General features: G+C 45.1%; 1 protein-coding gene across 3 annotated transcripts in view; it reads left to right on the top strand.

Annotated features, from left to right (window-relative positions):
* Positions 1-20,164, top strand: part of LOC140430999 (dual specificity protein phosphatase 8-like) — a 326,424-nt gene extending 306,260 nt beyond the window's left edge. For all 3 annotated transcript variants that reach the window (XM_072518888.1, XM_072518890.1, XM_072518889.1), the window contains 4 exons: positions 7,322-7,488; positions 11,035-11,194; positions 11,655-11,778; positions 13,276-20,164. In XM_072518888.1, the coding sequence (XP_072374989.1) occupies positions 7,322-7,488; positions 11,035-11,194; positions 11,655-11,778; positions 13,276-14,467 (1,643 nt within the window). In that variant the 3' untranslated portion in view covers positions 14,468-20,164. The remainder of the gene's footprint in view (positions 1-7,321; positions 7,489-11,034; positions 11,195-11,654; positions 11,779-13,275) is intronic.
* The last annotated feature ends 2,008 nt before the right edge of the window (positions 20,165-22,172 follow it).

Here is a 22,172-nt window from a genome sequence, read left to right as displayed (position 1 = left end):
GCTGTGGGGGGAGGGGAGGAGGGCTGAAACATTACACTGGGTGTGGATTCAGGATGTGTAAAGCTTCTGTTAATGCAGCACACTGTACAGTTGAAACATGTTTCTGTGAACATCCACTCACCTCCTCTTCCCTTGAACAACCATACATCCCCAATCTCAACAAGCTCCTGAGATTGAAATTCTGACATTTACAAACCATTAGTCTGGAATTTGAACTTGTATTTTCCAAATCCAGCATTGCTGCTGCCCAAACAAAAACAGAAAATGCTGGAAAGTCTCAGCAGGTCTGACAGCATCCGTGGAGCGAGAAGGGAGCTAACGTTTTGAGTCTGCTTGACTCTTCATCAAAGCTGCTTCTGCTCATTTCACATTCTGTTTTTTGTGGACTGCACCTAGCTCGTTGAATATGGTGGAAGCCAAGAAAGGGAAAGTAGGGACAGTTTAAAAAGTAAAGCTCAGGAAATGGGTGTCAGTGACGAGGCCAGAATGTATTGCACTTCCCTAGTTGCACTTGAGACGGTGGTGGTTCTTGAACTGCTGCAGTCCATGTGATGAGGATGCTGCCCGAGTGCTTTGGGCAAGGGTGCTCCAGGAATTTGACCCAGCGCTGATGAAGGAACAACGAGACATTACCAGTCAGGGTGGTGTGTGATTTGGAGGGAGAATTGGAAGTGGCGGTGTTCCCTTGTGCCTTCTGCTCTTGTTCGACTGGGATAGAGGCTGGGAGTTTGAAAGCCGCTGTTGAAGAAGCCTTGGCGAGTGGCTGCTGTGCGTCTTGTGGTGTCACTGATGCTAGGGTGTGCCACTGGTGGAGGGAGTGAACCTTTATGATGATCGATGGGTGGGTGATCAAGTAGGCTGCTTTTTCCTGGATGGTGTTGAGCTGCTTGAGTTGTTGGAGCTGCACTCATCCAGGCAAGTATTCCATCACATTCCCGACTTGTGGCTTACAGGTGGTGAACAGGCTTTAGGAAGTCAGCCACATACCTTCTCTGAATTTATCTAGTTGTTCCAGAATATAGGGTGAGATTCTCCACTCCTGCGCCTGGTGGGAGAATCGCCTGGGCTGCCAAGATTTCCCGGGACGCCGGTCCGACGCCCTCCCGCGATTCTCCCAAGCGGTGGGAACGGCCCCGTCGAGTTCCGCGGGCCGGAGAATCGCCGGAGACACCCAAAATGGCGATTCTCCGGCACCCCCGCTATTCTTAGGCCCGGATGGGCCGAGCGGCCAGGCCAAAATGGCGGGTTCCCCCTGGCGCCGTCCACACCTGGTCGCTGCCGTTAGGAACAGCACGGGAACGCTGGGGGGGGGGGGGGTCCTTCACCGGGGGGTACCTCAAATGTGGGATGGCCCGCGATCGGTGCCCACCGATTGTCGGGCCATCCTCTGAAGGAGGACCTCCTTCCTTCCGCGGCCCCGCAAGATCTGTCCGCCATCTTCTTGCGGGGCGGACTCTTGAGAGGACGGCAACCACGCATGCGCGGGTGACGGCAGTTATGCGGCGCCAGCTGCGTCATGTATGCGGCGCCGCCTTTACGCGGTGACAAGGCCTGGCGCGTGTAGATGACGCGGCCCCGATCCTAGCCCATTGGCGGGGCCTGAATCGGTTGGGATAGGGGCCGTTTTGCGCCGTCGTGAACCTCGACGGCGTTCACGACGGCGTGGACACTTCGGCGCGGGAGTGGAGAATCCCGCCCCCAGTTTCTGGTTAATACCCCCCTTCCTGTCCCCTCCCCGCAAGGTTGTTGAGCGGGCTGATTGGGTGATAATGATATAATTGACTGTCATGGGGAGATGGTTAGGCTCCTTCCTGTTGGCGATATTCATTGCCGGCCACTTGTGCGGCATGAATGTTACTTGCTAGTTATCAACCAAAGCTTTTATACATATTCTCCTCAGCCCCCTATTCCCCCCTCTCCACCCACACAGTTACACTGCTTCACGATGAGTAATTCCCTGTCTCTGTGCCATTCTGTCAGTCAACATGCTCAGTTAACGTCCACTTGCTTCCATGTTGTCATTGCCCTGGCATTTGAAGTTTTTGGGGAGTGTAATGACACTTGGAGTTTATTGAGTGGGCCGTTGTTCAACTCCGATTTGTAGCAGCAGTTTGGGGAGGACCTGGGACGGGTGAGAGTAAAACCCCTTAGTTGATCTTCTTTAGCCCAAGGTCAATGATGGAAACTCTCGTGAAACTCAGTGAGCCGGGAAGATGTTTTCATGCTTGGCAGTGTCCTCATCTCTTGTCTTTTCCACCAATTTTGCTCTTTTCACAATTTATTCTTTATGGTGACTTTTGAGCCAATTTGATTTGCATATAAACGGTTTCTGTTCTCCCCCTCTGACGGTTTTTATATCTTGTGTGCACCTGGGTTTCAGACCCGCTTTTTATTTGGACAGCCTGTGCTGTGTGTGGAAAATGATGGTGTCTTCAGTGTGAATTAACTGTAACAGAATGAGGTGAGGGGAAGGCTTGGTGTTTTTAAAAAAAAAATAGATAGCACACGACTTCTAGCAAAGAGCTCGACAGCCACTGCACTCAGGAGGGCTGGCCTTAATCATTAGCCTCTGTCATGATGTAAAGGATCTTTTTTCAGAGTGGGTAAGGGGAAATTGCTGAGGTGACAGCTGTTAAGATCAGAGTAATTTTCTGCATCATCTCCCATAAGGCCTATGAGGGCGTATTATAAGCTTGCATAATGTGCCAGCACTGGGTAATAATCATATGGCAAACTGACAGACTATGGGGGGATAATGACTGACTGACTGGCAAGCCTTTATTAAATCTACAGGGTGCTAAAAAGATCCTGTTTTTTTTTAAGAAGGAAAATGGCCGGTTTCTTTTTTTTCCTTTTTTGTACAAAGATTGATTTGCACAAAGATGATGAATTTGAATTCTATGAGGCTCGAGCTCTTTCAGAACTCTACCTGTATGTAACCTGCACCATCACCCCTATGTTACCTGAGCTTCATTGGTCCCCAGTCCACCAATATCTGGATTTGGATTTTAAAATTCTCATTTGTCCATTCAAATCCCTCCGTGGCCTCTCCCCTCTTTGTATAACCGTGACCAATATTTATCCCTCAATTGACATCACAAAGAAAACATTATCTAATCACCATCACATTACTGTTTGTGGGAGCTTGCTCAGCACAAATTGGTTGCTGAGTTTCTTATGCAACAGTGACTGAGACTTCAAAAATATTTCATTGGCTGTGAAGTGTCTTGAGATGTCCAGTGGTGAAAGACACTTGAAAGCCTCTTTTTTACTCTGCACCGGCTCCGGCTGTCGCACGTTACAGTAAAGGAATAAGTAGAAAACACTGATGATTGTGCACTCGATCAGTGCGGCATTCTTGTTTTGTGGGTCAGAAGACTGTGGGTTTGGAGCTGTGCCTCAGATGTGAGCACGTGATCCAGTGCATTGTGAGTGAGGGGCTCCACTGTTATTTGCATTTGGTGTTAAACTGAAACATTATCTGCCGCTCAGTCGGTGTAGCATACCTGGACTTTGAAAAGGCATTCAGAAGGGTGGTGCACAAAAGGTTAATGGGTAAGATAAAGGCTCATGGAGTTGGGTGATAATATCTTAGCATGTGTAGAGAATTGGTTAACGGACGGAGAATGGCTATAAACAGGGCATATTAAAGTTGGCAGGCAGTGGATAGTGGGTACTCAGCTAATTACAATATATATTTATGACTTCGATGAAAAGACAGAAAGTAATGTATCCAGGTTTGCTGATGATACCAAACTAGATGGAAAGGTAAGCTGTGAGGAGGACACAGAGGCCACATCTGGAGTACTGTGTAGCTTTGATCTACATATTTAAAAAACAATATACTTGCATTAGAGGTGGTGCAGCAAAGGTTCACTAAATCATAGAATCCCTACAGCCCATCGGGTCTCCACTGATCCTTGGCCAACCTAACCTTTTGGACACTAAGGGGCAATTTAGCATGGCCAATCCACCTAACCTGAACACCTTTGCACTGTGGGAGGGAACCGGAGCACCCGGAGGAACCCCACATTTTCCATAGCATCCTTAAGGCTCTCTGTGTTTCAGCCTGCTCCAGTTAACACCGCTAAAACATATCTGGCCATTGTTTGCAGGACATCGCTGTGAAAATCACATGTTCTATTTCCCTGTATTACAACAGTGACTGTACTTTGAAAAGGACTTCATTTTACGTCAAGCATGTAGCAACTTCCTGGCAGGTGAAAGGTGCTACAGAAATGCAAGTTCTCTTTTTTCCTTTAGAATTGCACCATTGTTACCAGGTGCGGTTAGTGCAGCCAACTGAAAACCAATAGGGATGAGCCAATGGGGCTCACCAAGACAGTAGCCCAGAAGGCTTACTGAAAGGGGATTTCCTGGCCATTGAAATGTTTTACATTTGGCTTGCAAATGGCTGTGTAACACCTGCTCTTCAGGAACCAGGCTGTGCAGGTCTCACACAGTCGAGAAGTGTCTATTGAGCACCTGGAAGACAGGTTTTGGCCATAACCTGAGCTGATCTGTGGAGGTGTCACACCCTGTCAGGTGCTGACCACATGTTTCCTGCAATTTCCGTTTCTGTGAAAGAGATTCCATATACGTTGCCCTGTTTTGCTTTTATCTTTATGGTCTATTGTAAAAGGGTCTGTTTTCCTGTAACCAATTTAATTAACTGGTAAGTACCATTCACAGCAGGTGATCTCATAGCAATGGAGTTATTTATCTTCTGAAGGTACATGCGCTAAAGGGGAGAGTTAGCATTTCCCCACCCTGCACAACTTTCTCAAATGCTCAAGACATCCTGTTTATTGGTTGATGCCTTTCGACCTTTCTCTGCCTGGTTGTCTGGTTTTCCTGACTTGTAGATGCACACAAAGCGGGAGGAAAAAAAACTTGCATTGACAAAGTGCCTTTCATTTTTAAAAAATAAATTAAAGTACCCAATTCATTTTTTTCCAATTAAGGTATAATTTAGCGTGGCCAATCCACCTACCCTGCACATCTTTGGGTTGTAGGGGTGAGACCCACGCAGACACGGGGAGAATGTGCAGACTTCACACGGACAGTGACCCAGGATCGAACGCGGGTCCTCGTCGCTATGCATAAAGTGCCTCTCATTTCCTCCGAGCTTTCCAGTCAGTCGTGTGCTTTTGAAGTGTGGTTACTGTTGTAATGTGGAAAATGTGCAGCATAGGAAGCTATCACAAGCAGCACTGAAATGATTTAAAAAAAAAAAAAAAAATTTTGAATACCCAAATATTTTTTTCCAATTAAGGGGCAATTTTAGCGTGGCCAATCCACCTACCCAGCACATTCTTGGGTTGTGGGGGTGAAACCCATGCAGACACTGGGAGAATGTGCAAACTTCACACGGACAGTGACCAAGGGCCGGGATCAAACACGGGTCCACAGTGTCGTAGGCAGCAGTGCTAACCACTTCGCCGCCATATTGCCCTAGCAGCACTGAAATGATGACCAGAGCAACTGTTTTTTGTGATCGAGGGGTAAGTATCGGACAGGACACCGGGGATAACACATCTTCAAAGTAGTGCCGTACATCCACCTGAGAGGGCAACCCCGGTCTCGGTTTAATGTATCATCCAAAAGACAGCACCTCTGGCAATGCAGCATTTCCTCAGTACTGCATTGACTCTAGATAATGTGGTTAAGTCTCGGCAGTGAGACGTGACCCTTACAGTCAAGAGTGCTCCACTGGTCCACTGTGTTATGAGTACCTGATAGAGATTCAGTTTGTTAGTCTTTTGAAATGAAATGTAAATCGCTTATTGTCACACGTAGGCTTCAAATGAAGTTACTGTGAAAAGCCCCTAGTCGCCACATTCCGGCGCCTGTTCGGGGAGGCTGGTACGGGAATTGAACCGTGCTGCTGGCCTGCCTTGGTCTGCTTTCAAAGCCAGCTTTCCGCTCCTTTGCTGACGAACAGCATGCAGCTCTGCTCAGGAACAGAAAATTATCAGACAAGCTTGTATTCAAATTTTGATGTAATGGATTATGTTGTTTTAATTCATGACTGGTAACGGAGGTTATTCACACATACAGCTTGTGATCTTTAAACTCTGGAAAGAAAACATTTTATACTCCTATTTATCATGTGCGATACAGGGTGCGCTTTTCCACTTTTATATCAAATCAACTCTGCATTTGCATTAAGCAGTAGAGCAGGTCCAATTAATGGCAGTTTGAAACAGCACTCTCTTAAACTGAAAAAAAATGGTTTGCGTTTCAGATGTATAAAGGTGATTCAGTCAGAAAAACAAATGCTGGTCTTAACCTCAATTGCAGACTTCATTTGCTAATACTTACCTTCTCACAGAGCTGTACTACTATTTCAGTGATCTTTTGACTTTGGAGATTACTGAAAATTGTAAAATGACTAGGTTCCACTTCAGTACATGCTCCTGGTATCAATTTTGGTCGTTTCAGTTTCACCAGCTCATTTGACTACAGCAGAAGTAGTTCTCAAATGCCGGTTATCAACACAATGAAAGTGATTCTGTTGTGGGGGGTGGCTGTTGGAAGTTCTGCGGTCAGTGTGAACGGTTCTCATCAGTCATTAAGAGTTGTGTAAATTTACGCAGTGTAGCAGGAAAGGTTGAATCATTTTTGAGTAAAGCTGTGGTCATGCGGGTTCAGCTGCCAGGTTTTACATAACGTCATTTGGCTCTGCACACCTGAGAGAGGCTGTCTCTCTTTCTCGCCCTCTCCCTCACGCACACAAACACACCACACACTTGTGAGCCTTCCTCCAGCATTTTCTGCTTGTTTACAATGCAGTGCTTTCTCTCTCTGGAAATGGAGACAGGTAAGAAACCTATTCTGTGGAACGGAAGATGGCATTTGCCTCCAGCCACCAAACAGTGGCTCATCAGGGTTTGATTCTTTGCTTTGGGGAGCTGGTACAGGGCTTGAAAGGCATGACTGAGAGGGAAAACCCCAATCCTTTGCCCCCTGCCGTATGTCGTAGTCTTTCAGTGTGGTTATGCAAACATGTTTCCGGAGTGGCTGATTATTGTACAAAATAGTGTTTAAAGTTTTGCAATCTATGAAGTGATAGCTTCACAGAGTCATGTTTGATGTGAATTGGCAGGACTCCTATAACTTTGTATTTCTGTCACAAAAAAGTGTGATTTGGAGGAAGGCCTTTTTGCTGCCTTTCACTTGTTGGGCCTGGTTCTCGGCAAAGTTTGGATAAACTGATTGAGCTTTGGACCTGTTGAGAATTATTGTGAAGCAGACAAAAGTCAGGTAGTCTGAGGCAACAATTCAATCATGTTTGTTTTCCTTCTTTTGTTTCTTATAGGGGGATTTGCTGCATTTTCCTCCTGTTTCCCAGGCCTATGTGAGGGCAAACCCACCACAATCCTGCCAATGAGCATCTCTCAGCCGTGCCTACCTGTTGCCAACATTGGTCCTACTCGAATCCTCCCACATTTGTATTTGGGGTCGCAGAAAGACGTGCTAAATAAGGTACAATTACATTTCTAACAACTGGGATGAATGGGACTTCTGGGCAAGCTGTCTGCAAATCCTGAAATTATTTCTCTACCCCTCTCTATCCCCCTCACAAAGCACACCTTAAATCTGACCTCTTTAACTAAATGGTCACCTATCCTGATATTTCCTCGTGTCACAGTGTCAAACTTTGTCTGCTATCATGCCTGTGTATCACCACGGGAATCTTACAAAATAGAAGTTTTTTAAAAATATATATTTATTAAGATTTTTTGACAACACAATTTCTTCCCCTTACAAACAATAACCCCCCCCCCCCACCCCCGTAACAAAATAACACAAAATTGCACTGAGCAAGATATATACATGGCAAAATGGTATATTTACATAGCTTTATACACTGGCTCTCGCCCGCACGTGCCAGTTTCCCCCACCCTCCATGTTATCTCCCGCTCATCCATCCCCTCAAATAGTCTCCCCCCCCCCCCCCCCCAAGGGTTGCTGCTGCTGCTGACTGGCCTTCCTCTAATGCTCCACGAGGTAGTCTAGGAACGGTTGCCACCGCCTGTAGAACCCCTGCGCAGACCCTCTCAAGGCAAACTTAATCCTCTCCAGCTTTATGAACCCAGCCATATCGTTTATCCAGGCCTCCACGCTGGGGGGCTTCGCCTCCTTCCACAATAACAAGATCCTTCGCTGGGCTACTAGGGACGCAAAGGCCAGAATTCCAGCCTCTTTCGCCTCCTGCACTCCCGGCTCATCCACTACTCCGAATATTGCTAGCCCCCAACTTGGCTTGACCCGGACTTTCACCACCTGAGATATTGCTCCCGCCACTCCTCTCCAGAACTCCTCCAGTGCCGGGCATGACCAAAACATGTGGACATGGTTCGCCGGGCTCCCTGAACACCTTCCACATCTGTCCTCTACCCCAAAGAACCTACTCAACCTCGCCCCCGTCAAGTGCGCTCTGTGAACCACCTTGAATTGTATCAGGCTGAGCCTGGCACACGAGGAGGAGGAATTAACCCTACCTAGGGCATCGCCCACAAACCTTCCTCGATCTCCTCCCCCAGTTCCTCCTCCCATTTACCCTTCAACTCTTCTGCTAGGGCTTCCCCCTCTTCTTTCATCTCTTGGTGTATTGCTGAAACCTTGCCCTCCCCGACCCATACACCCGAGATCACCCTGTCTTGAATTTCTTGTGCCGGGAGCAACGGGAATTCCCTGACCTGTCGCCTCACAAAAGCCCTCACCTGCATATATCTAAATGCATTTCCCGGGAGTAACTCAAACTTCTCCTCCAGTGCCCCCAGGCTCGCAAATGTCCCGTCGATGAACAGGTCCCACATTCTTCTAATCCCCGCCCGATGCCAGCCCTGGAACCCCCCGTCCATCTTCCCCGGGACAAACCGGTGGTTACTCCTGATCTGGGACCACACCGAGGCTCCCACTGCACCCCTGTGCTGTCTCCACTGGCCCCAGATCCTTAACGTTGCCGCCACCACCGGGCTCGTGGTATACTTTGATGGCGAGAACGGCAGTGGTGCCGTCACCAACGCCCCCAAGCTCGTTCCTTTACAGGACGCCATCTCCATCCTCTTCCATGCCGCCCCCTCTCCCTCCATAACCCACTTGCAGATCATCGCCACATTTTCTGCCCAGTAGTAGCTCCCTAGGTTTGGCAGCGCCAACCCTCCTCGGTCCCTACTGCGTTCCAGGAACCCTCTCCTTCCCCTCGGGGTCTTATTCGCCCACACAAACCCCATAATACTCCTACTTACTCTCTTAAAAAAGCCCTTGGTAATCACGATGGGAAGGCACTGAAACACAAACAAAAACCTCGGAAGGACCACCATTTTGACCGACTGCACTCTACCTGCCAACGAAAGCAGCAACATGTCCCATCTTTTGAAGTCCGCCTCCATTTGGTCTACCAACCTCGTCAGATTCAATTTGTGTAGGGCCCCCCAACTCCTAGCTATCTGGATCCCCAGATACCGAAAACTCCCCGTCGCCCTCCTCAGCGGTACAAAATAGAAGTTGGCCCATGCCTGTACCGGTTCTTTGAAAAGAGCTATCAATTGGTCCCTTCCATGTTTTCTCCTGATGTGGAGATGCCGCCATTGGACTGGGGTGAGCACAGTAAGAAGTCTTACAACACCAAGTTAAAGTCCAACAGGTTTGTTTCGAATCACTAGCTTTTGGAGCACTGCTCCTTCCTCAGGTGAATGAAGAGGTAGGGTCCAGAAACATATAAATATAGACAAAGTCAAAGATGCAATACAATACTTTGAATGCAAGTCTTTGCAGGTAATTGTCTACAGGTCCAGACAGAGCAACTGGAGAGAGGGATAATCACAGATTAACGAGGTGTGAATTGTCTCAAGCCAGGACAGTTGGTAGGATTTCGCAAGCCCAGGCCAGATGGTGGGGGGGTGAATGTAATGTGACATGAATCCAAGGTCCCGGTTGAGGCCGTACTCATGTGTGCGGAACTTGGCTATAAGTTTCTGCTCGGCGATTCTGCGTTGTCGCGCGTCCTGAAGGCCGCCTTGGAGAACGCTTACCCGGAGATCAGAGGCTGAATGCCCTTGACTGCTGAAGTGTTCCCTGACTGGAAGGGAACATTCCTGCCTGGCCTCAAGAGGCAGAGAAGATCATGGCAAACCTATTGATTTATTAATTGCGACCGCTTCATGTCTACTTGTAAAATTAGAGTTAACAAAGGTTTAGGGGTAAACTATGGTACATGCTGTGGAGAGATTTAGCCAAGGGAAGGACAAAGAGGAAACAAAAATGTTACAAAACAAAAAACGTATCCAGTTTTCATTGAAAACAATGAATGCTGAAAATCAGATATAGACAGCAAGCCAGTCAGCATTATGTTGAGCCTACAATACAGGAACATGCCATAAGGCCCAACTGGTTATATTATACTCCACATCAGGGAACCACGGTGGCACAGTGGTTAGCACTGCTGCCTCACGGCGCCGAGGTCCCAGGTTCGATCCCGGCTCTGGGTCACTGTCCATGTGGAGTTTGCACATTCTCCTTGTGTTTGCGTGGGTTTTGCCCATACAACCCAAAGATGTGCAGGTTAGGTGGATTGGCCACGCTAAATTGCCCCTTAATTGAAAAAAATGAATTGGGCACCCTAAATTTATTCAAAAAAATATTATACTCCACATCCCATCCTGCTTAGCCACTTGCTACTACTCTATTCCCTTCCTCCTCTTGGATGCATTCCTTATCTATTGTAGCACCCCCATGTGATAGTGTGTTCTGCAGCCTCATCCTTCTCTGCATTTAAGTAAATTCTTCCTAGTATCTGTGTTTGATTAGTTAGTGACCATCAATGTTTATGTGAGAGAGCAGACCAGTATGTCAGACACACAATCAGCTTTTACATGCCTCATCCACTCTGGTTTTTCCCTGGTGCAAAGACTGGGTAGTGACATTCAAAAGCTTAATTGTAAAATATTGTTGCCAAGAATTCAAGAAATGATATTTGAGAAATATATTTTCATATGTTATACATGATCATGTTTTCTGTTGCAGGACTTAATGGTACAGAATGGAATCACATATGTTCTTAATGCCAGCAACTCTTGTCCCAAGCCCGACTTCATCTCCGAAAGTCACTTCATGCGCATTCCTGTCAATGACAACTATTGCGAGAAGCTTCTGCCCTGGTTGGATGAATCTGTTGTTTTCATCGGTAATAAATGTTTCACGATTTTACTATCTTTTAAGAGCCATAGAGGGTTGTGACAGTGGTGGGACCCCAACTCCCAGAGGAAAGCACTCCCAATATAAGAAAATGAGGGAGTGAAAAAAGAAATTGTGGGTGGGTGGGTGTGGGTGGCTATACAATCAGCCCATGGCATTCCTAAATGCCTGTTATTGTCTCCAATGATTGCATACCCACTGATTCTGTTCCAATGTGATAGGTAACTAGGAGGATGGGAGTCAGCAGAATAATATGGAGCTGCAGGCTGCTGCCTTGGCCTTGCTCAAAGACTTCAATTCTGGTGCTGAGAGAGAAGAGCGTTATGGAATGATTTATCTTTCTCTTCAGGCTGTTTCTAGTTCCATATGGTATAGGGTAGAACAGCTGAATTGAGTGTTGGATGGAGGTTGACATATTCCACTCAAAACAGCTCTCTGCTTCTCCACAGACAAAGCAAAGGTCTCCAGCTGCCGAGTGCTTGTTCACTGTTTGGCTGGGATCTCTCGATCGGCTACAGTCGCCATTGCCTACATTATGAAGACCATGGGCCTGTGCTCTGATGATGCTTACAGGTAAATAATACCCACCTGAGCTGGAGTCAGCTGAGCGATTTTGAAACCTGCCATGTTGCATTTTATATGTTTTGTTCTCCTTTCCTCCAACCCTTTGGTGCTTGAGAGAAGCACCTCAGCTCATTCTAACCACACACTATACAACAGCACCAATGGTGTTCAGTTATGAGCCATTCAGTCCGACTGCAGGAGTGCAAGTTGCATTGGTAGAGAAACTGCATATTACCCAGTGGATAAAACAATTTGACAAAATATAATGCACAGTTAAATCAATTGAGTTTGTGAATGCAAATAAGAGAGGGGACAGGGCCAGCTTGTGACACATCATAATAATAATGATCCTTATTAGTGTCACAAGTAGGCTTACATTAACACTGCAATGAAGTTACTGTGAAAATCCCCTAGTCGCCACATTCCGGCACCTGTTCGGATAGACTGAGGGCGAATTCAGAATGTCCAATTCATCTAACGGCACCTTTTTCGGGACTTGTGGGAGGAAACCAGAGCACCCAGACGAAACCCACGCAGACACGGGTGAACGTGCAGACTCCGCGCAGACAGTGACCCAAGCCAGGAATCAAACTCAGATTCCTGGCGCTGCGAAGCCACAGTGCTAACCACTGTGGTACCATGCCACCCATGATCATGCTGGTGAAATTGTTGTCAGTATTCAGGCTGTTTTCAGTTGCATTGACTCCATGTGTGTCTATGTTTTTAGCTTTTAATCTAGTGATAGAAACATAGAAAATGGGAGCTAGAGTAGCCATTCGGCCCTTTGAGCCTGCTCCGCCATTCACTGTGATCATGGCTGATTATCTAACTCCTTTGATCCCTTTCGCCCCAAGAGCTATGTCCAAGTCCTTCTTGAAAAAGTACAATGTTTTTACTTCAACTGCTTTCTGTGGCGGTGAATTCTACAGCGTCACCCCTCTTTGGATGAAGAAATTTCTCCTCATCTCAGTCCTAAATGGTTAACCCCACATCCTTAAACTGTGACCCCCTGCTTCTGGACTCCCCTGCTATCGGGAACGTCCTTCCAGCATCTAAGCTGTCCATTCCTGTTAGAATTTTACAGGCTTCTATGAGATCCCCTCCCTCATTTTTCAAGACTCCATGGAATATAATGCTAACAAGGGTGGCACGTGGCACAATGGTAGGGAATGGAGTGCCCACATCTTGCCCTGAGCCAGACCTGCAACTTAGGCATATCTGGCATGGGCCTCTCTGTGGCCAGGATGTATCCAAATTGAGGAGGGAAAGCTTCAATTGCAGGGAACAGGATGGGAGAAATTGCTTTGAAATGTTCTATTGCATGTACATAATACAAGAAAAAGATTCTTCAATGAATAAGAGTTAGCTGTGTGGGTTATTGTCGTCGATTATCCTGAAGACTCTGGGTGGTAGCTTTACTGAGTCTAATTTCTAATGCTTGACTGAGTCTAATTTCTAATGCTTGACTGAAAACAACAACTTAGCATCTTTATGTTCTTGTTAAAGGTTTGTTAAGGATCGGAGGCCTTCGATATCTCCCAATTTCAACTTTATGGGGCAGCTGCTGGAGTATGAAAAGAGCCTAAAACCTCTGAAAGTCCGGACCCTAAGCTCCCTGAAGCCTCAGGCAGACAGACAGGAGGAGGAAGTTGACAAAAAGGTGACTGACATCTGCAGAGGAGGAGTCTTGGAAAGGACGTGTCCTGTCTTCTCCGCCTCCAACATTACCGAGCAAGCTGCACAGAAGAATGCAAACCAGCAGTGCAATGATTCAGAAAGCAGCGGAACTGATTGGAAGAATGCGTCACACATCACCTTGCAGCAGGGCCTCAATGGTCTGCATCTATCCTCGGAGCGGATTCAGGACACCAACCGCCTCAAGCGCTCTTTCTCATTGGACGTCAAGTCTTCCTACTCGCCAAGTGCCAGCTTCAATTCCACCAAGGCGGCAACACCGATGGATTCTGATGACATCCCAAAGCTTTGCAAACTTGAGATCAAAATGGCCAGCCCTGGTTTTGAACAATACTCTCCGAGCCTGGACAGCCCAGATAAGTCAACGGGGTCGGACTTTGGCGCTGAATCAAAAGCTCGGCAGAGGCGTAAGCCGAAGCACATTGGCAGTCTCGCAAACCCGTCCAGCTCACCCGTGCACCCCTTAAATTTAAACTTAACCAGGACCGGCATGCCCTGCCCAATCCACAAGGCCAACAATGTGGAGGACAATCTGAAGCAGGCGCTGTTGCTGAATATTCCTAGCGCCCAGCAACTCCCTTTGGGGAATAATGGCATTAACCGGTGGGGGAAGCATTCAGAACTGGTACAATCCCCGGCTTCAACGAGCCCCTCTGTCAACACTCCGTGGTACTTTAGCACAGACTCCCAGTCCAGTCACATGGCAGGAAGCAGCAACCTCTTCAGTGGGGGCGCCCCCTCGTTCTCCTCCTTTGGCTGCAGCACAGCACCAAACGGCTGCGAGCAGTACGGGGGGGTCCGGCTGCGCGAGAAGCAGCCTGAACCAAGGGACACAAGGCGCAGCTGGCACGAGGAAGGAGCCATTGAGAAACAGTTCAAGAGGCGGAGCTGCCAGATGGAGTTTGAGGACGGCATGTCAGAGAGCAGGTCGAGGGAAGACCTGGGGAAAATAGGAAAGCAGTCCAGCTTTTCCGGCAGTATGGAGATTATTGAGGTGTCGTGACACCATTGGGAACTGGGCTATTTTCTTTGGGTGAAAGGGAGGAACTGTGGTTATTTATCGTTTGAACGTAGACTGTGGAAGCAGTGGACTTCATTTTTTTTTAAAGAAACGAAAGCGCAGTAAATGTTTTCCTCTCGTGATACAGAAAGTGGGTTGACTCTTCACTTGAGACTTGTCTTGAACATTTTTAGAAAGCTAATTTATTTCTCCACACACATTCTGGCAATGGTGAAAGATGAGGGAATTGGTCACCCCATTTAAAGTTGTACAGTGCGGTATTTAAGTACTTCAAGCAATACTCAAAGAAAGTCTGGTTTTATCTTATTAATTATATATTTTTTGTGGTTTATGTTTCCTTTTGTTTTTGCATCATACCCTGGTCTGCACAGGACTGCTACCTGAGAAGGCCATTTATTGCACTTTGTCCTTCCATGTATTTGACTGAGCCAGTTGAAATGTAGACTGCTACACTAAAGGCTGGAAAAGTACCTTCTATGAGATAATCTGTATGAACTGATTGCGAATGGATGCAGACGTTAATATAATGTAAATAGTGGTGTATATTATTATGGCTGATTTAAATGTTTTTTGAATAGTTTAAAGATATCCTGGCTGCTTGATGCAAATACCTCAGGTTTGAATAAACATAATAATTGAAAAAGGCTTTTTCTTTCCCCCTTAATGAAATGTACTCGAGCTGCAACAACAATACAAAGGATAATGAAAAGAAATCATCTCAGGTTTTTAAGCTGATTGATTTAAGGAGATTCACGTGCTTTTGAGCAAGAGAATGCTTCTTGGAGAGCCTCAAAAGTGCTTGTCCTCACTCAGCATCAAGTCTGCTTCATCACCGAATGCCAGTTGTGCATGCCCATTGGTGGAAATGCAGCAATGTCACAGTGATGCATGCCAATAACCATGCATTGGAAGGCCATGCTACAGAGCTCCCAGCAGCAATGCTACCCCTTTGAGAGCTGCATGTTATATTTTTCCCTCCTCTCTGCCACATTGCTTGTCCCCTACCTACCATGCTCTCTGAACGAGGAAAAGCTTATTGTAAACACACAAAGAGCCAGATTATTTCTGGTACAGCCTGGCTTCAGGAAAAGCTGTGGACATTTCAATGTGATTTGTTTCTAACTGAGCGATGCTGGTCAGATGCTTGGTGACTACATTGCTGATGGATTAAAGACTTTACTCAGAGGAAAAAACGTTTGTGGTATTTTTATCTGGCTTTGCTGCCTCACTGCGAAAAAAAAAGCATCAAAGTTACTTATATTTTAGATTTTCCTGTCTTGAAAACTCAATTTGCTGCCTTTTCGTTTAAATTTGCTCTCGGGACAGTGACTTCACTGACAAGGCCGACATCCCTAGTTCATTCCTGAGACGGTGATGGCGAACCACCTTATTGAGCTGCTGCAATCTTAACAGTCTTGATGCAGCCAAGTGGTTTACTAGGCAGCTTTAGAGGGCAGTAAAATGGCAACAATATTGTGTCGGACTGGAGTTAGGCTTAACCAGACAAAAATGGCAGGACCTTTCTCTAAAGGACAATAAGTAAACAAATTAGTTTTAAAAGGCAGTATCACGGTCACTTTTTACTGCTTCCCCTCCCTCCAGTGTTCAGTTTCCATTCTAACAAAAACTGAGTTCCATTTTTCAAGTAACCAAGGTAGAATTTGTTCTCTGAAACATCATCCTTCAACATCTCCGCTTCGCTATCTCCCTTTTTGCCTTCAACGTCCCCCATCAAACACCCTTCTCTTCGATGATGCCTTTGCGTGTTCCGACCCCCTCTTTTCCTGTCTGCCTGTGGCTATGTCGAGTAATATATGCAGAGACATTGGTTGATAACAATGCCCTCGTACGCCTCTTGGCTACTTACGCATTGGGGGGGGAAATGATTGTCAGTTTTTGGCTTGTTATTGTGGGGAAATGGGGTTGTATCGTAACTTAATCTGCCTTTCATTGGCATTGTTTGAGCAGTGGATCTTTGCATAGTTGCTGCAAGTGTTACCCCTACTTTCATCCTGACAGATAATTTCAAATAAATTTAATTTAATAATCTTTATTGTCGCAAGTCGGCTTACATTAACACTGCAATGAAGTTCCTGTGAAAAGACCCTAGTCGCCACATGCCGGCACCTCTTTGGGTACAGGGAGGGAGAATTTTGGAATTGTGAAGGGACTTTTCCCCTATCCAAAGAACAGGGATAACAAACTTCCCAACTTGCCATACATTCTCCAATTTCTCCACAGGGAAACCTGTTTGGGAATAATAGACAATTCTGGAAACTGAACTCTGCCATTCCTGTTCATGAATCCTTCTGCTCTAGCAGTTTGCCAATGACTGCAGTTCTGATTTTTTAACAAGATCTGACAATTCTGTTTGGACTCCGGAGGAATACAAGTGCAGTTCATTAGGACCAAGTCACTCTTTGGTTAATTAGATTTTGCAATATTAACTTAAAAGGTTTATTTAAAAAGGCAGGGGGAAGGTACAATGGCATCATGGGGCTGTGGAGTGGGGACTGACAACAGGCTCAAGTCCCACTCTGCTCAGCTCTCGACTTGAACTTCACTTAAGTAGTAAAATAACCCAGAGAAGTGAGTGTCTCCTTGCATGCGGTGGTGGTGGGAAGAGTGCCGGAGCAACATTAGGATGGTGTAGGAACACCGATGGTATCCTGGGAGCAAAATATTCACCCCTTTTCTCGTTTCGGGGCAAGGAAGATGGGGAGAAATGCCGCCATTAAAAAAGCTGTAAAAAAGATTATTAACTCCCCTTTCTCAAGGGCAACATGTCAAACCACACATGAGCCAAAACAAGTCATTTACATTTAATAACCATAGATAAGATAATCAGATTCAAGTTAGTAAGAGGTTTTCTGATAGCACATTGCAGTAGTTGAGGCAATGGGCTTATTGTGGATCGTGTTAACATTGCACTATTAAAGTTATAGAATCAGATAGGAAACATCATTCGTGGTGACACAACTCTTCAAGCTCATTTTTATCTACACTATTAAATCAATATATTATACATATGGAATAATCACATTTTATGGGCACTTGAGTAAACAGCGCAATACAACACACCTTGTTTTATCCACCTGTCATTTAACTTTACAATTATGTTCTTTTTACTTCTTAACAAAATAATGGTACCAACCCAAGCAAAGTCTTAAAAAATGTCTTTATTTCTGTGCCCCCTTTTGTCACAATCTGATTTAGTAAAGGTGGTCAGGGAAAGTAGGAATGTGAGTAGGCCATTCGGTCCCCCAAATTTGTCCCAGCATTCAATTAGATCCTGGCTGCCCTGAAGCAAAGTTCAATTTTGTTTATTTTTTCCAGCAGCTGTAGGTTGTTTGTTTTATAAATTTTCAAGGCTAACATTTTGCACTTTCCACCCGGCAGTTCTGGGAACAGGTCAAGTGGTTGGGCTCCTAGAATAGGAGTGGGAAACCATTTTGTGCGACAAGCCTGCAGCACTGGTTGTGGTTGCTAGCTATGGAGCCGTTCCGACTGCTAAAATCAGAAGGTGGAAGGCATCCAGCACTGCAGATATTTTGGGATATTTAGTGCAAAAATAAGTTCTCTACTTTCTTCTACGCTCCTTCTACCTTCCTGGTCCTTGTCATCATCAATGGCAGGCAAATGGGGTTGTGGCACAGGTCCGAAATGATCCAACTGAATGGTGGAACAAGCTTGAGGAGCTGATTGACTTAATCCTGTCCCTATATTGCAACCTTAAGTATACCTAAGGTCTGGGTGGCAGAGTGGTTAGTACTGCTGCCTCACGGCGCTGAGGACCCGGGTTCGATCCCGGACCCGGGTCACTGTGTGGAGTTTCCACATTCTCGCTGTGTCTGCATGGGTCTCACCCCCACAACCCAAAGATGTGTAGAGTAGGTGGATTGGCCACGCTAAATTGCACCCTAATTGGAAAAAAATAATTGGGTACTTGAAAATTTATTTTAAAAAACAAGGTCTACACCTTCCAGGACTTTTGCTAATGGGAACCCATTGGCATTTGGAGGAGGAAAATGAGCTGGAACATGTCGTTACATTACTACTGCTTCAAGTATGGAAAAGCCAGAAATCCCTGGGCAATGCAAAGTGGGCACAGACCACAGGCTCAGTTCCCTTTCCTCTGTTGTGTACCTGGGAACTGAATGGTCTCAAGTTCAAAGCAGAGGACAGTCATCCCTATTCTCTCAAAATACACTTATCAGCACATAGTGTTAGAGGCCTTCAGGAGAGCTTGAAAGGGGGAATAGTGAATTCACCCAGTGAATTGATGGGGCATGATTTATCATTAATAGAATTATGAAGGAGGGGTTTAGAAGAATATTTTCACTTTTAGATTCAGTAGAATATTAAATGAAATGAAAATCACTTATTGTCACAAGTAGGCTTCAAATGAAGTTACTGTGAAAAGCCCCTGGTCGCCACATTCCGGCGCCTGTTCGGGGAATTTATCACCAGAAGTGAATATCAAAGGAGGCAATCGCAGTGGTTAAGAAGGAACTCGATAAACGGATGAAAAGAAAACTATTACATGGCTTAGACATACTAAATGGGATGAGATTGGGTATCTGTGATGGTCAAATCAGAACTGCTGATCTCCTTTCATGCTGAAAGGTATATGATGATGATTTGCAGTGGAGGGGGGGGGGGGGGCCTCGTGTCATTGTTGTCATAGTGACCCGCCATCTCAATTACATGAGGGTGTGTTTGAGCACAATTTACAGATAAGGGAAATCATTTTCCTTTTAATGGAGCTGCGGCTCCTTTACTTTTGAGATTATGCTTCTTTATTGCCAATCTAGGCAGTTTTCAGCCTTTTCTAAAAAGTGGCATAAGAATGATCCTGAAAGATTGTCTGTTTGCTTTGTCTCTTATTTCTTCTCTCTGGTCTGTGTGAGTTCAGCTCTGGAGTAAAACATTCATATTGCTGAAGTTTTAGATTGGAACACTTGGCTCCAGTCAATCACTTTCAAACCATCAATGTAGAGTTACTTATGTGTGCAGTTTCCTGCCCTCCTCACCTTGGCCATTCTTGTTCTACTGAGGGAGTGAGAAGTATTATTGAGAAGCATCATACTCGTCGACCAAATATTTTTTGCCATGACGGACGGAGTTGCTTTGAGAAACTGTTAAAAACTTCTCTTGTTATTGGGAGAACAATGTGACAGATGTTTTTTGCTGTCCTCAATTTGAAGCCTTTCCCTCTCTCACCACCCACCTCACCCCACTCGAGTTGATAAACTCCCTCAGCACTGTGTCCCTGCATCTTTTTCTTCCAACCACAACTGGCTTGACTTTAAGAAGTACTTCAACTTCCTGTCATAATTACCTACAGATAAGAGATACAAATCAGAAAAACACAGTATAGATTACATATTTATTATAATGACATTTGATGCTTTCCTTCAGTTGTCCCTTTTTGTTTCACTCTTGTTTCAACCCAAGCTTTTATATTCTTTTTTCAGTCTGTTGTGTATTGTAGCCTTCATCCTGTATGATTGATGCATCATTTTGCTGGTATTTTACATTGTGAAGTATTTGATATTGTTACCAAGTGTAATGAAGAAACTTAAATTTCTGTTACTAGCTCTATTTATTGAATGCTGTATTATGGTGCTTTTTTGTATTTGAACAGTGGTGTAATAAATAAATGGATAGACATTTTAACTCTGGGTCCTTTCATGCCTAATATGCCAGTCACCAGATAACTATGTTGGGATTTTTTCAAAGGCAGCTAGGAACAGAATAGTTCAGCTGATAGCTGGGCTTTCTTTTATTTTAATAATCTTGTTTTTTCACTTTTGAGATCTCTGGGCTAATTTCATCAATTAAAATAAATAAATTTTGTGTACCCAATTCATTTTTTCCAATTAAGGGGCAATTTAGCGTGGCCAATTCACCTTCCCTGCACATTGTTTGGGTTGTGAGGGTGAGACCCACGTAAACACGGGGAGAATGTGCAAACTCACACGGACAGTGACCCAGAGCGGGGATCGAACCTGGGACCTCGGCACCGTGAGCCAGTAATGCTAACCACTGCGCTACCGTGCTGTCCTAATGTCATCATTTTAACCTTTGGAATCGTGCAGCCATTTTAACCTTTGCAACTATTGTTGCAATAACCTTTGGAGGATTTGGGTGTTATTGTAGTACCAGTATGGTGGTGGGATGTGGGGTAGGGGACAGGGGATTTGGATGTTATTGTAGTACCAGTATGGTGGAGGGGATGTGGGGTAGTGTTATGGGTCAGGGTTTAGAGAACCCCAAAGTGTATCATGGAGTTCACCTGACCCACAACTTTTAATAGATTGTGGTATGGGGAGCACACGACCCACTCTACAGGTGTGGTACAGCAGAAATGGAAAAGTATCTTTTAAAGCAAAACAGTGTTTATTCTATGAACTCAAGTTAACCTTTTTAAAACATACAATGAACATCTTAGCAACCATTAATTCAAATACAACCCCCAAAGACTACAACAGTAAGTAATCCTTTAAGCTTTCCTCTTAACATCCATAAGACTTAAAAACAAAACATTTAACAGAAGCACATCAGGTTAAAGTCACTACTCAGAGCAGTTATTAGTTTTAAATCACCAAAGGATCGATTTACAGTCTTTGTATTACGGAGAGAGAGACTAATACCCCTTCTGGCTGTGACTGCAGCTATCCAGCTCTGAAAACGAAACAAAAACACAGCCTGCAGCAAACAGTCTGAAACGAAAGTAAAAAGCTGACTGACAGCCCAGCTCCACCCACTCTGACATCACTGCAGTAATAAACACCCATTTCTTAAAGGTACTCTCACATGACACCTCCCCCCAAGAAAAAAACCCCATCAACGTCAAGATGGTTTCATTTTTCACCTTTTCACTATCCTTTAAGAAATGCACACAGTAAATATACTTTTTTGTTTAAAAAAAACAACACACGCAAACAGGGACAGCAATATAGTCCATTTTTTGTTTTTCCTCCAACTGGAATCCTTCTCGACAGTCTTTTTGAACAAGAAGGTCTCTGCACAATCTGTCCATTTCTCTACGCCTCAGCATTTCTTTTTAAAGTCAGATACTTTAGTTCAATCTGATCACAGAGTCCCTTGTAATTCTCCAACATAGGAGCATTGGTTATCACAGCTTTCAGGCAGTCAAATGTCTGTTCAAAGTCCGCTGTCCACTGAAATTTTCGACGTTTCGTCAGCAAGTCCATCAGTGGAGTAAGTAACCATGCTACAAAACCTTTTCACAAATGTTTGATCAAATCCACTCATGCCAAGAAATCGCATTATTTCCCTTCGTCTCTAGGGTATCGGAAACTCCTCAAGGAATGTGACTTGGGATTTTCCAAATTCACTTTTGGCTAGGTTTATCACCAAACCTGCCTCCTGAAGACGATTGAATAACTCCTTCAGATGTTTTAAATGTTCTTTCCATGTCTGGCTGAAGATTACCAGATCGTTGATGTATACCGCACAATTGGGTAATCCTGAAACAACTTTGTTAGTTAACCGTTGAAATGTCGCTGGGGCGTTTTTCATGCCAAATGGTAACTTTGAATTGGTATATACCATTTGGAGTCACAAAATCTGAAATCTTCGCCCTTTCGGATAAAGGTACCTGCCAGTAACCTTTAAGTAAATCCAGTTTGGAAATAAAAGCTGATTGTCCCACTTTCTC

The sequence above is a fragment of the Scyliorhinus torazame genome, chromosome 10, assembly GCF_047496885.1.
Source record: "Scyliorhinus torazame isolate Kashiwa2021f chromosome 10, sScyTor2.1, whole genome shotgun sequence".
Taxonomy (NCBI): domain Eukaryota; kingdom Metazoa; phylum Chordata; class Chondrichthyes; order Carcharhiniformes; family Scyliorhinidae; genus Scyliorhinus; species Scyliorhinus torazame.
This window is presented reverse-complemented; position numbering and strand designations above follow the sequence as displayed.